The sequence below is a fragment of the Dendropsophus ebraccatus genome, chromosome 3 (genome assembly GCF_027789765.1).
Source record: "Dendropsophus ebraccatus isolate aDenEbr1 chromosome 3, aDenEbr1.pat, whole genome shotgun sequence".
Classification (NCBI taxonomy): domain Eukaryota; kingdom Metazoa; phylum Chordata; class Amphibia; order Anura; family Hylidae; genus Dendropsophus; species Dendropsophus ebraccatus.
The window spans coordinates 162,972,470-162,987,817 of NC_091456.1; the positions used below are offsets into that span (position 1 = coordinate 162,972,470).

General features: G+C 42.4%; 1 protein-coding gene across 1 annotated transcript in view; it reads right to left on the minus strand.

The window, feature by feature from the left end:
• NDUFS4 (NADH:ubiquinone oxidoreductase subunit S4) overlaps nucleotides 1–15,348 on the minus strand; it is a 137,011-nt gene that overhangs the window by 4,028 nt on the left and 117,635 nt on the right. Inside the window, exons 3-4 of the mRNA XM_069963045.1 lie at nucleotides 5,045–5,217; nucleotides 985–1,058 (exon numbers count right to left, since the gene is read on the minus strand). Coding sequence (XP_069819146.1) covers nucleotides 985–1,058; nucleotides 5,045–5,217 — 247 coding nt within the window. The remainder of the gene's footprint in view (nucleotides 1–984; nucleotides 1,059–5,044; nucleotides 5,218–15,348) is intronic.

A 15,348-nucleotide genomic window follows, 5' to 3' on the forward strand; every position in this document is an offset into this window, starting at 1 on the left:
TACCTGTGTGGTGCAGGAGCGGTGGTATAGTGCAAAAGCTACATTTGTGCCACACCTGGTACCAGCTGCTATGAGCAACTGGCACTCACCACTAATGACTGACATCAGCGATCACCTCTTTCATCCAGTTTAATAATGTATTGGGTATATTTAAATGATCATAGAATTCCTATACCTCATTTACCTGTCAAGATGTTCTTCTGGTTACTATGGAGGCATTTACTGGGCCTCCGTACCAGCCATAGTGTCTCTGCTGATTGAACCTGCCTGAGGAAGACTTTGCAAGCAGGGCATAGATCTAACTGATGCTGCGTTTACACGGAACGATAATGGTACGTGTAAACGCTGCGAACGATCAAACGACGAAAAATCGTTCATTTTGATCTTTCAGCAAGTTCTCAAATCGTCGTTAATCGTTCACAAAAAATTCGCAGATCGTTCCGTGTGAACAGTCGTTCGCCGATTTAACCAATGTGTGAGATAGGCTTTAAGCAATCGCAAAACGAATTTCCGAACGATATCTCGTACCGTCTAAACGCTGATCGTTATGAAAAAAACAAACAAAAAAAAACTTTACTCCAACATCGTTAATCGTACAAATTATCATTATCGTTCCGTGTAAACGTAGCATCAGCAGTTCTTATAATAATTCCCTAGAGCATGGGTCTCAAACTCGTGGCCCTCCAGCTGTTGCCAAACTACAATTCCCATCATGCCTGGACAGCCAAAGCTAAAGCTTTGGCTGTCCAGGCATGATGGGAATTGTAGTTTGGCAACAGCTGGAGGGCCGCGAGTTTGAGACCTCTGCCCTAGGGTATACTAAAAAGAAAAAAAAATTCCTACAAATGGGCCATCAATAAGATTCCATAAATTGCAGGGAGCTGATCCCATCACAAATACATATGAGGCATCCAATCTTACAACTATGGAAGAGCACTGGAAGAAACAAGTTAGGAAAGGAAAAGGTTCAGTCCCATTACTTACCGTTCTTTTCAGCAAAGGCGATAGCATCCTCTTTAGAGGTGAAGGCAAGAAGCATGTTAGACAAAGGATCGGCACTAGAAAAAGAAATTATAAGACTAAATTGAGACAAAAAGGCTTCTACTCTCGAAACTCAACTCAAAAACATTTATAGCACGTAAAAAGCTACATACCAAGCAGCTGTAGTGCGCATGTCATGCCGGACTTGATATAAGTACATTTTCGGATTACACTTGGCAGGCAGCTAGGCTATACACATACATTTCCGAAGTGTTTCGTGGGTGGATATGGGGGAATTAATAGTGTTACTATGTTTTTAGGCGATTCCGTTTTAAGAACTGAGAATGTTTAACCAGCAAAAGGTGCAACCTAAACTCAACTACATATGCTACTACGGGAAAGTTGGGACACCCCCATGGTGGGCTTGGCTTGCCAAAATCTGTGGATTCACCAAACCTATTCTAATGTGTATGGCCACCTTTAAGGAGGGGATGCCTCATGGGATCCTGAGCAATATGTCTGCCCTCAAGACCACTTCTTTATATTAAACATCCTCTGCTCTAAAAACCTTGAGAAACATGGGACCTCTAATGTTTATTAAGACTAGGACTGTTTTGAGCTGAGATTCTCAGTTATCTGGGGATTACGTGGTCGAAAATGACCAAACTTGGCTGTGTAAATGTCTACATCAGCAGCCAGCTTGACTGTTAGCAGCTCTGATGTTTATTATAAGAGTATAATTACATAGTTAATCTTCTGTAACAAATTTCTCTCACTGAGAACATATGTCCCGCAGAGCTCGAAACCTAAAGAGATATACACAAGGCTGGGATATGCAAACCATGTGTATACATTTGTTAAGCAAGCAAAATACCATCTACAAACAGTACCAATCAGATCAGATCAATGCCGCTCAACATGTGGGACCGGGCAGACGTTATCAACTCTCACGGGACCCTAACCATACAATTCATACTGTAGTACCCAGGGGCGTAGCTAGGATTCACGCGGCCCCATAGCAAAAATGTGTCAGGGGGCCTCCTCCCCTATCCCTGACCTCTGCAGTAGCTCTGCACATTTTCCTTTCATACTTGATTGACAGCTGGAGAACAGAGGTCAGAAGTTATCAGTGCAATGAAGCATAGGTTTCTGTCTTTTGCTTGTTAACCCTTTTTTGTGTTGCAGCATGTAAATAAACATTGGGTCACTTACACACTGCAGTACATAAGGGGTTAAGCAATAGGACACATGCTCTTACCTTCTCCCCCGGGCCCCCCTTCTGCACGGGGCCCCATAGCAACTGCCTACCCTGCTTCTATGGTAGCTACGCCACTGGTAGTACCGCACTATGGTAGTACGGATAGTGCTCACATTGTGCTCCATTTTCAGACTATTAGACAGTACTAGTCGATCTGTGCAAATATGTTTATATACATGAAATACTACTCTACTGATTTAAAGGAAATCTGTTAGCACTCGGACCCGACCAGAGTTGCTAACAGTGCCCTAGTGGACACGGTACCTTTAGTGTAGCTGTCTGTGGAACAGAAATGGAACAATCCTTGATTATTTACTATAATGAAGAGTTAAAGAGGAGTTGTGGCTCTGTGCCCATTCTGCGGGTCTGTTGTGCCTCATTGCTGTTCCTGGTTCCATCCTCTTTGAGTAATAGTTCTAGCTCAGCCTCGAAACTCACGCATGGACCGCATCCTAAACTCAGAGCCAGTAAGAGCAGAGCACGCTTAGCCAATTCTCTCAGTTAGGAAACTCAATGCGCATGCCCTGTTATTCTGCCTATAGAACCTGCACGGATTTGGGATGCAGGATGTGCATGATCCTTTACATCAGCAAATTTGAGGTATGCGAGATCGTGGACGTAGAGACACAACTCCTCTTTGACTCTTTATTTTAGTAAGAAAACAAGGATTGCTCAGTTTCTGCTCCAAAAACAGCTAAACAAAAAGTACAAAAAGGGCGATAGTACATGGGAAGATTATCGTGCGGAAAATAGTTATATCGATCGAATTTAAACGATAATCGTTCCGTGTAATTGCAGGCAATGATTGAAAAATTGTTCATGTGTTGTGGATCGTTGATTTAGATTTGACACGAAAATCATCGTTAATTGTTCTCTGTAATTCCACATTTGTTCACTAATTGTTCAGTGTAATTCCAAATTGTTCCTTCTTTTGCTGGGATCAGATGGAGGAAACTCGTAATAACGATTGTTTTAGCTGTTGTAACTAACAACTATTGTTCTGTGTAATATGGTGAACGATTTCAAGTTAACGATAAAATTTTTTTTGTTTACGATCATTTATTGTTAGTAGTAAAAATTTGCTTTGTCTAATTGGACCCCAAGTTCACTAGGGTACTGTCACCTACATAACAGTGTCAGCCACTCAGGTCATGTCTCAGTGCTGACCGATCCTCTTTAGTGCTCCAAATCACGGATCTGGAAAAAACTGGATGAGAAACTACACTAAACACCTGATAAATCCAGCTCTGGCCTGTACTCCCCACTGGTCGTTGTATACTTGGTTGCAGCAATGACGTGCTAGCATACCTATGTATGCCAATGATTTATCGTAGTAGTGAATGGTTTATGATAACCATAGATAGATTGGTTGAAGTGATCATGTGGGGCATCATGGCTGCAGCAAAGTAAATAAAAACCAAATGGGAATTTATCAAGCGAGTAATGATTCATTTTACCTCTATAACCAATTTATTTTTCAAAGCCGGAATAACTCCTTATAATGCAAAACTATAAATCCCAGCATGTCCTGAGTGTGTGTAGTCATGTGTTCTTAATTCCCGCTCTTCTGCTATCTGGAGGTTGGAGGATAGAAACATTTTAGGACAGTCATAAAACCAAAAGGGGCAGCTGGGCTCACTGGAGTATCAAGCACCATGTTATTGATGGAGCTGTGACTGCGTCATGTACTGCAGCTCAGCCCTGCTCACTTAAAAGGAATCTGTCAGCTTCAATTCACGATCCAAACTGCTTACACTGTGAGATATGATACCCCAAGGAGACACATGGTACTTTTCTCATATCCAGCAGTGCTTCTGTTCTTTAGTAAAAAGAATTAAAGTGGCTTTCCCAAGCTCCTAATCTACTGCATGCTGTACCCCCTCCTCTCTCCCCCTCTCATCCCTGACCCTGCTTAAGGCTCAGCTTCCCCCTGTCTGACAATCACACAGGGATAGAGATGGGAGATGGAGTGAAGAGCCACTACAACACTCAGCACTTCCATTTCAGGAGTTTGCTAAAGCGTCTTGGCTCTCTGCACTAAAGAACTTTGCTACATTAGATAAGTACAGATGGATATATGAAAGGTACCATGTGTCTCCTTGTCCTGTCCAACAGCGACAGAAAATTATATAAACTTGCAATTTACTTTTTTACTATTTATTTTTACTATTTAAAAATCACAGGTCTTCAGGAAGTGTTGGATTCATTCCAGTCTGACACGGTGCTCTCTGCTGCCGCCTCTGTCCGTGTCAGGAATAGAGATGAGCGAATATCGAGCATGCTCGAGTTTGTCCGAACCCAAGCGTTCAGCATTTGATTAGCGGTGGCTGCTGAAGTTAAAGCCCTAAGGCTATCTGAAAAACATGGATATAGTCATAGGCTGTATTCATGTTTTCCAGACAACCTTGGGGCTTTATCTAACTTCAGCAGCCACTGCTAATCAAATGCCGAATGATCGGGTTCGGACAAACTCGAGCATGCTCCATATTCGCTCATCTCTAGTCAGGAACTGTCCAGAGCAGGATAGGTTTTCTATGGGGATTTGCTACAGCTCTGGACAGTTCCTGTCACGGACAGAGGTGGCAGCAGAGAGCACTGTGTCAGACTGGAAAGAATACACCACTTCCTGCAAGAATACAGCAGCTGATAAGTAATGGAAAACTTGAGATTAATTTACAAATCTGTGTAACTTTCTGATACCAGTTGATTTAATTTATTTTTCCTCCAGAAATTACTGATGAAATAAAAACTACAATCCATACAAAACCACCCTAATGAAGAAATATTCAGTAATAAGAGCCTTACGTTGATGCCCATCCCATCAGAGGGTTCTCCCAGCGCTCACGAGTATCAAAGTCAATCCTCCATTTCTTGGTGTTCTGTACTCCAGACTGCATGGCGTTCCGTGCCGGGACATAGATGTGAACTTTTCTGGTTTTTAGTTGCTCTTCTGGAACTCCAGTGATTGTGGAGATATCCTAATAAAAAATAAAAAAAAGTCATCAAAGATCAGTCCGTTTCTGTATCTCCCGGCTGAATGAGAACGCGAAAGCTTGGAAAGTGATTTATTTCACCAACACAAAGCTGAGAACCCTTTTAGTGAAGAAAACATTGAAGAGTTAATATTAACCAAGGTGTCCCAAGGTCCCCACTTAGAAGCTGACATATTTCCAGGCCAATGGCTGACTTCAGAGGAAGCGGATTATTTGTTAGGGAGAGAAAAAGTGATTAACATTACTAAACACTTTTGTCTACGTCAGGCTTTAATTAACAAAAACTGCGACACCCCTTCCCGGGCTCGGACTAATTTTTTCCTACGGGAAAGACGTCTTTGTAGCGGGAATACCTTATACAAATGTAGATCACAATGACACAGGCCCATCATAATCAATGCATACCATTCTCCTGTCCATCAGGCTAAAGAAGAATTGTAACTTATAGAAGACGCTTTAGAAAATTATAAGTCCCTTAATTAAGTGATGGGGAACAATATGCTCCCTGTTCTGCCCACACGTCCACGTGAACACTACTACCCCAATCGTGTTTATTGGGTGCTCAATGATCGCCACATATTGCTTCCAGGCTGTATCTGACATTTCTTGCTTCTTTTATTCTTGAGTTCAGATGGCTTTATCATGAATTACTAAAAAGAATATAGATATATAGATTTGTCATTTGTGGGTCCGGGAAAGCTTGAAAGAAAATTTATATATATATATATATATATATATATATATATATATATATATATATATATATTTCATTATTTTTTTTTTCTTTCAAGCTTTCCCAGACCCACAAATGACAAATCCAGTTCCCTAAGCAGTGACTCATCCCCCAATCCTTTTCAATGGCTTAAATTAATTGGAAAGATATGCCTTTCAGAGGTTTGGAAAAGCCAGGTGTGATGTGTAAAGGGAGAATTTTTTTCTTTCAAATCAACTGGTTACAAAAAGTGCCAGAGATTTGTAACTTGTAACTATTTTTTTTTAAAAAGTCTAGTTTTCCAATACTTATCAGCTGCTGTATGTCCTGCAGGAAGCGGTGCATTCTTTTCAGTCTGACACAGTACTCTCTGCTGCTACCTCTGTCCATGTCAGGAACTGTCCAGAGAGAGAGTAGAAAATATAGAAAACCTCTACTACTTTCCAGACTGGAAAAAGAATACACCACTTCCTGTCGGACATACAGCAGCTGATTAGTACTGGAAGATTTAGGATTTTTAACTAAAAGTAAATTTTAAAAAATGGCAGTTAATTTGGCAGTTAATTTGAATGTTTTTTTTTTTTTTTGCTGCAGTTTTATTAATATGTTCAGTGCACTGGAGATTATTTTTTCCCCACAATACGGCCACTTATTTCCAGAAATAGCACCTCTTCTGTCCTCAGTTTGGGCGGGGGGTTTGCCCTCCGTTCCACTAAGGTGAATGCAGCTGAATTATTATACCACACACAACCTGGGGACAGGGGTGGTGCATGTTGTACAGGACAGTAGCTGTGTTTTTCCTAATCCTGGATAACCCCTTTATAAAATCACCTTAATATAAGAAGTCATGGGAGACTTTCATGTTTTTACTGTAAAATATCTGTCTGCAATTTGTTGTTGCATCAAAATTTTAGAGTGCAATTTGGCTGTGAGTCGCATTAGATTTATATTACAAAATCCCAGTTGCACAATATTGCCACTCAACTCTATGTCGGAAAAGTTAGGGTCCATTTACACAGAAAGATTATCAGATAGATTATCTGCCAAAGATTTGGAGTTCTGAAACTGGCTAAATGTTCTGGCTACTGTACTGAGGAAGCGGCGCGGCTGTGTCAGTACAGTAGCGCGAACATTAAACAGTTGCGGAGCACCGGCATCAAAATGAATCATGATGCCATGCCAGTACACAGAATACTGGCCTTGCATGGACAGTATTTCGCACACATGTAAATGCCCCCTAACATGTTGCTGTGACACCCTATTAGGTAAGGGATTAGATCCTACTGTATTTAAAACTACCACCACAAAAGCAGGAATATGGAAAACATGGGAGATCAGCAGGACCATAACTGAAGCATACAAACATAGGCTATGTTCACACATAGTAAGAGACTGGCCGTTCCATGACTGCAGTACTGGCTGGATGATCTTTAGGGCCGCAGAGTTCTGATGCGCCCGCATCAGAACACTCCACTGCACACAATGGAGCGTGCAGCCGCAGCCGCTCGCTCCACTGTGTGCACTGACGGGGTTTTCTATGGGCGATCTTCACTGAATAGTCAGTTGTTTGCTGCGCCACTAGGGGTCCAGACCGGAGCGTATACTATGTGGATCCCGTAGACAGCCAGGTAAAATATTTTTTCGTAATAATCACGGCCGTTGTTGCACTGTGCAAAGGACATAGTTTTAGCAAGAAATGTGTAGTGTGAACATAGCCATACCCTGTATATAAAATCCACCACTATATACAGCCATAGTGACCCTTTGGCTCAGAGAGTGATGCTCTGCTTTGAGCCCCCATACGTGTGATTTTTATTACGCAGAGAATTAATAGTTCCAGTATTGGAGATTTCTGCTGACAACAGCATGTAACACACCTTCAGGCTGCAGGAAAAAAAAAAAAACTATTGTGTAATTCAGTACATATAACACAATGTCAAATCTGAGGATTGCCAACAGAAACCTTACGTAACCCCCTCCAAACCACAATGCAGGTTTTATGCACTTCGGGTTATAGAAAACAATGCGGTCTCCAGGCTGTTATAAGCCTTTGCTGCTCTCTAGAAGTGAGAGAGGTCAGCACGTTCACAGCTCTCCGAAGCATTGCTAACACCCGCAGCTTCAGGACCCGACATCTCTGCCCGACCCGGGCTCCATCTTATTGTATCAGACTTTTATGGACAAATATTTCTATTAGTGAGAGTCATAAAAGATGCCAGGCTTTCTGCAGCCCCTAATACAGGGTTTTTACTACAGAACAAGCAATGTGGCGAGGAGGCAGCGCTTGTGTACAGAATGCTACAAACACTCTAATATTGGAACTTGCCGCAGCCGCTGCCATTCCGTCTTTACGGTTACAAGTGCAATTTGTTCCAATCGGTTTTTGCTTCTTTAATGGCATTTCCTATTTTCGTTAAATATTCACACGTCAATTTATAGGCAATGCGTTGTTAATGAAGGGCCCGGCGGGGCACTATAAGTCATTTTAATAGGCATGAAATCATTCATTCCAGCCAGCCATTACAGTCATCATTGTAACAACGCAGTTTACAATAGCTCCAGTTGATCAACTATAATATAAAGACATCTGCTCCAGGTGCTCCGCGGTTTTATGATTATTATACTCTTTCCCCCGTATACACAATGTGAATTGATTTAAAAACCTGGACGAGCTGTGGAACAGGTCTACGACAATATGTCAGGCTTAGGGATAGGGGAAAACATGAAATAATAAGCAAGAAATGACCAATCATAGATATCCTATGTTACACCTACATCATTAAATAGCCTATGAGATTAGGGGGGGAAAAGGCTCTGTTGTTGTCCAGAAATAGCACCACTATTCTCTATGACCTGTCTGAGGTATTGCAGCTCAGCCTAACTTAAAGGAGAAGTCTGGCGAAAATTTTTATTAAAGTATTGTATTGCCCCCCAAAAGTTATACAAATTCCCAATATACACTTATTATGGGAAATGCACATAAAGAGCTTTTTCCCTGCACTTACCACTACATCAAGGCTTCACTTCCTGGATAAAATGGTGATGTCACTTCCTGGATAACATGGTGATGTCACTTCCTGGATAACATGGTGATGTCACGACCCGACTCCCAAAGCTGTGCGGGCTGTGGCTGCTGGAGAGGATGATGGCAGAGGGATGCTCAGTGTCCCTCCAGTGCCCTGTGTCCCTCAGTGTGCCCCTGCCATCATCCTCTCCAGCAGCCACAGCAGTGAAGCCTTGATGTAGTACTTTATGTGCATTTTCCATAATAAGTGTACATTGGTGATTTGTATAACTATTGGGGGGCAATACTCCTGTAATACTATTGGGGGGTACTCTGAGGGAAAAAAATTTTTTGAATCAACTGGCGTGAGAAAGTTATACAGATTTGTAAATTACTTCAATTTAAAAATATGAAAGTCTCCAGTACTTATCAGCTGCTGTGTGTCCTGCAGGAAGTGGTGTGTTCTTTCTAGTCTGACACAGTGCTCTCCGTTTCCACCTCTGTCCGTGTCAGGAACTGTCCAGTGCAGTGGTAAACCCCCATAGTAAACCTCTTCTGATCTGGACAGTTCCTGTCATAGACAGAGGTGGCAGCAAAGCGCTGTGTCAGACTGGAGAGAATATACTACTTCCTTCATGACATACAGCAGCTAGTAAGTACTGGAAGACTTGAGCTTTTTAAACCATAGTACAATCTATATAACTTTCTGCTGCCAGTTGATGAAAACATTTTTCTCTGGAGTACACCTTTAAGTGCTTCTTTGGACACACTACATGCTTTGAGCACTATATGGTTTGGATGCACACTGCGCGCCAATGAAAAATCCATTGAAAATCTGTATTTTCTTTTTTTTCTTTTTTATATCTCCGAATTCTTATGTGGATGGACCACAGGTTTCACAATGAAAAGTATATGGGCTATAACTCTCCTCTGAATCTGTGAGAGTAATATAGATGTATGTTTTCATCCATACTATGAACACAAGTCATGGGTATATGAGCAGGGGTGTCAAATTCACGGCCCTGCAGCTGTTGCAAAACTACAATTCCCATCATGCCTGAACAGCTTTAGCTTTGACTGTTCAAGCCTGATGGGAGTTGTAGTTTAGCAGCAGCTGGAGGGTGTCCAGGCTGACACCTGTGGTCTATAGACTTGAACTGAAAACATCATAGTAATCATAGTATTACAATGGTGTGAAAGCTCCTTCAGTGCCTCTAGAAAAATCCAGAATAACTGCTCATCGAGGATTCATAGCCTTGCAGCAAACCTCCGGCTCTGTTCTTATTACATTACAGGCATAGCTCAGCACAACCCACTTATATGGCCCCATTATAAGTCTGCAGTGTCCATCAGATGCTGCTATTTGTAGTATGATGGATCCAGCACTGTCACAAACAAAAACTTTGCCATAGATGTGAACAGGCCCTAAAATTCTGATCCATTTTATTTTTTTTCAGGAAGGCCATCACAGTGCAAAGGAATCCTGAAGGAATAAAATCTATGTCTAGGACGATGGGGAAACTTGGGCACTCCAGCTCTTGCAGAACTACAATTCAATCATCAAGATATGGCCTTGGCTACACAGGTATGATGGGAATTGTAGTTTTGCAACAGCAGGGGTGCCGAAGGATTGCTGAAGGTTGGGCTAGGAAAGGCTAGCCTTTCATCATTGATGGGGATACAGCCTCTGAGACCCTAAATAGCTTTACCATGGGCAAATTCTACAGGGAAAAAAATGTCTACTCCCTAAAGAAGCTCTACTATTAAAAAGGTTCTCAAATCCACATAACCTCCTTTCATATGTATTTTTCTTTGAGATGAGCGTACAGGAAATTTGGGTTTGCGTGAGCCTGATCACTCGACATTTGAATCCTGTAGCCTGAAGAAGATGGATGCAGTACAAACCTGATCTTACTGTAAGTTTTCCTGCCCCTCTTTATGAACCAGAATTAAAGGGGTACTCCAGGCAAGGGCCTTTTTTGCTATAGCCTCAGGGATGGTTTGTTTAAAAATAATAAAGGACACTTACCTCCCTGGCTCCACCAGTATCTCGCCCACTCCGTGCCGCTATTTGGCCACTTCTGGGACCTGGTGTTGTGGCACTGCACACCCGTCCAACCAATCAGGGACATAGACGGGCCTGTAACGCCACAACCCCAGGTCCTGAAAGCCGCTGAGATACTGCAAGAGTCCTTTATTAGTTTTAAAGGGGTTGACCACTTTATAGTAAAATAGTTTAGTGTACAGTATTAGTAAGTGTACTCACTGTATATAATGAAAGCAGCTCCCATATCAGACTCCAGGCTATGCTGTCCTATTCTGTGATGATTCTGTCCATAAGATGGCCAACATGGAGGAGCATGTGACCATTGCCCGACCCCCAGTGTCCACCATAGGCAGATGCAGGTCCAGTGGACACTTGGGGGCAGAGCATGGTCACATGCTCCTTCATGTCGGCCATCTTATGAACAGCCTCACCACAGAGCAGGACAGCAGGGCCTGGAGGACGTGAGTCTGATATGGGAGCTGCTGTCAGTATATACAGTGAGTACACTTACTGATACTGTACAATGAACAACTATTTTACTATAAAGTGGCCAACTGCATTAAATAAAAATATCCCAGAGCGTACAGCAAAAAGGCTCCTGCCCTGCGTACCCCTTTAAGAGTCCCCAACAACCAGTAGGGCTGCCACATCTTCACTGATATTGTCTATGGTAAGACAACCCCTTCAATATATAAGCAGGCAAAAGAAATACATGAAAAAAAAAAAAAAGACTGCATGTAATATATCCTTATCCATCTCCAGGATAAATTATTCTTTGCTTTCTACATCAAATGGACAAATGGGAAGCTTGCAGTGTGGCAGCAATCCCATATGTGTGGTCTGTTGGGATAACTGGATATTAATGCAGAAATGAAAGGGAATCTAGTGTAGTGTGTATAATGCAGAGAGGGATTCCACGGCCTGCTATGACCCACATTCTGCCAAAGGGCCCTGCAACAACGTCTAGACTGGCGTATTCAGATGACATTCGTGCTTTTGTATGGAAAAATTGTCCACAAAACACCCTGCGGGCTGACAAAGCAAAGACGCTTGTTAACTAAGAACAGCTTGTTGGCTAAAGTGGATAGCAATAAATAAGCATGATTTTTAAGAACAGGTGCACCCTGGGCCCGAAAGAATGAATGCTGCAATAGTTCTAAATCCAGCAGTGTTTATGGCTGTCTAATATGTGTCTGTATCTATTAAACTGCATAATTAAAGTCGGATACAAGGAAATTTACCGCTAGAAGGAAAAAAAAGGAAAAACTGTTTATAGGCCATATATCCCCCAGAAATGTATCAAGCTGTGTAGCCTGTGTGCACACTGCCAATCTGTGTAAGAAATGCGGCCACCCTCTGCCAACAAAACACAGGTGTGATGGTGTAATATAGCAGAATGATACATGGACTCCCCCAGAGCCCCTTACTTTATGTTGTTAAACATCATGCGGATGATTCGGAATTACATACAGGTTCTCCTTTATTTTCAACTTACATGCAACTAGTCAAACTGCAGGAAAACGAACAATTATATTCTAATATTTATGGATTAAAAAAATAAAATTCCTAACCTTGCGCCCTCTAGAGGCTGCTCTGTGCAACAACAGAGAGTCTTTAGATAAGTAAAAGGCTGCTTTTAAGTCTTGTGAGCACAACAACTCAAGCATGCTCGAGTCCAATCATTCAGCACTTGAATAACAGTGTCTAAAGAAGTTGGATGCAGCCCTAAGGAGTCTGGAAAACCATGGATACAACCTACAGCCTATGTGTATCCATGTTTTCCTGGGTTTCCATAAGTTTCTTCAGACACTGGTAATCAAATGGCAAACAAATGGAGTGCAGCATGTATTGTGGAAGTAGGCCTTGTCTGTCTGTTGCTCTAGACCCCTACAGTGAAAGCATCATAGTAACTAGAGTTGAGCGAACATTAACCCCCTTTCACAACCATGGGTCATTGATTCCTCAATGCCCAGGTCGTTTTAAAACATCAGTTTATGGGATCATAATGATCCCATAAGCTGAAGTCTCTATGTCTGCCACCTCTCCTCTGTCCCCTGCTGCTGTTACAATCTTGTTACAGCGGCAGGGGAGAGAGGGGAGGGGGCAGAGCTGAGGGACGCAAGCCCAGCCTTCCCTCCCCCGCCGGCCTCTGTAGCCAGAAAACCTTGGCTACAATCGGGCTCTGCGATCATTTCGCAGAGCCCAGAGGACAGAGAATTCTCCCTCTGTAGAGGGAGAATTCTCTGTCAGAAGCCCTATAGATGCTGCGGTCGTGCTGACCGCAATATCTGTAGGGTTAACTCTCAGCACCGGAGCGCGGCTCCGGTGCTGAGAGTTGCGGCAGGTCCCCGGCTATCACTGATAGCCGTGACCCGCCGCAGATGACACAGGCGCAGCTCCTGTGCCCGAGTCATCCTGCAGCATAAATTAACGTCGCTGCAGCATCAGGCATAGGCAGCAGCAACGTTAATTTACAGTGCAGCGGCGGGAGGGGGTTAAGCATGCTCAAGGTCATCCGACCCTGATTGTGCAGCATTTGATTACCAGTGGCTACTTAAGTTGGATGAAGCTCTAAGGCTGCCTGGAAAACATGGATACAGCCATAGGGTATATGCTGTAGCCATGTTTTCCAAGCAGCCCTTCACTCATCTTATTTTTACCAAGAGGGTAAAAATTCAGAATTCAACCAGAATTCCGCCATGCATTGCAAAGAGTGAAAACCAGCAAAGTGGATATGCTCTGGACTTGAAATTCTGCAGCATGCTTATCTTTCAGCATGGGTTCAGACAAAATGCAAGGAATCCTTAAAGGATGTTTAGACTCAGTGGATCAAAGAACGGGTTTGAGAAACATTGGGCACTAATTAAAAAAAACAGACAGTGCTTTCTCCTCTAAAGAGTTTGCAAGAAAGAGTGAGGGAGAGAAAACTTTAGAGTATATATACCACCATATAGATCATACGGCACCTGGGGGAACTCTACAAGTACAGCATGGTACAGATTTTTCATATGGTTGTGTGAATGAGGCTTAAAGGGGTAGTGCTGCGTTTTTCTTTTTCTGCTTAATTAACACACATTACAAAGTTATATAGCTTTGTAATGTTTGTTCATAAGCGGTCTCGCCCCGTTCCCCCCGGAAGTTACATAAAGTATACATACCAAAACACTGTCAAACCCGTCTTCTACTCCCGAGCGCCATCTTGGGTCGATGTCATCACAGAAGGGGGCTGTCCTGGTCTCCGTCCTCTTCGCTGTCTTCCACAGCAGTGAATGGGGAGGAAAAGGCTGCTGGTGCGCATGTGCACTGACCTGATTGGCTGAGCTTGCTGGAAGCCATGTGATGCGCTCCAGACAATGAAAAGGCTGCCGATGCACATGCGCACCAGCAGCCTTTTCTCTCCCATTCGCTACACCCAGACCGGAAGTGAGGATGGCGGATGAAGATGGCGGGGACGCGACCGTCGGGAAATTCGAACTGCGATTGTCACCGGAGGGATGGTAAGTATATATTCTGTGTGTGTCTGGTTTTTTTTTTGTTTTTTTTTGAGGGGGGGGGGGAACCGCACTACCCATCTAACATAAATATTTGATGTAATCTTTCTATTAAAAAAAAAAATACAAAAAAAAATTTCTTTCATTTTACAATCTACTTTTATACACAGTGAAAAATGCTTTACTATTCTGCCAATAAACATGTGGTTTTTGTCCAAGAGGAGACCCTCTCTAATTTCTACACTCTCCTATATGTGGGCCTTCTCGCAGTTTTTTTTTTGCTTAGAACCGGGAAGAGGTCCAAGAAGGAAAATCTCCTTCCCTAATCTGTTGCTCTATTTGACTACAAAAAAAAAAAAAAAGCAGAAGAGAACAGAGATCTGAGAAACATGCCGAGTCTCAACCTTGTTAACATCCTTCGGGCCTTTAGAACAAAGTTTTACATTATATTTCATCTTCGGCAATGTTTTTCTGGAATAGTAGACAATCCTATTTATTTCTTCTAAAATTCTACAAAAAAATTTCTCTTGAAGCAACGTCTTTTTACGTTTCATGTGATGCGGCATGGAGGTCATACCACTGGAGTGAACTGTAAACAGTTCCAAGGAAGGAGGCGACAATGGGTTTAAAAATTTTTTCCAGCGTTAAAAACTAGAGTGTAAATAAGGCCTAGTTTACAAGTAGAACAAGAAGTGGTCAATATTTGGAATTTTCAAATTAATAGTTATTGCCTATTTTCCAGTTAAAGTGGACCGTTCAGCAGAAAAACAACGTTGTAATTAAGCCAATGTTTAGATTGGGCTAGTCATAGTGATTCCGGACATACACAAATAAAAATGAGAACAGAATGATTTGCAACTGT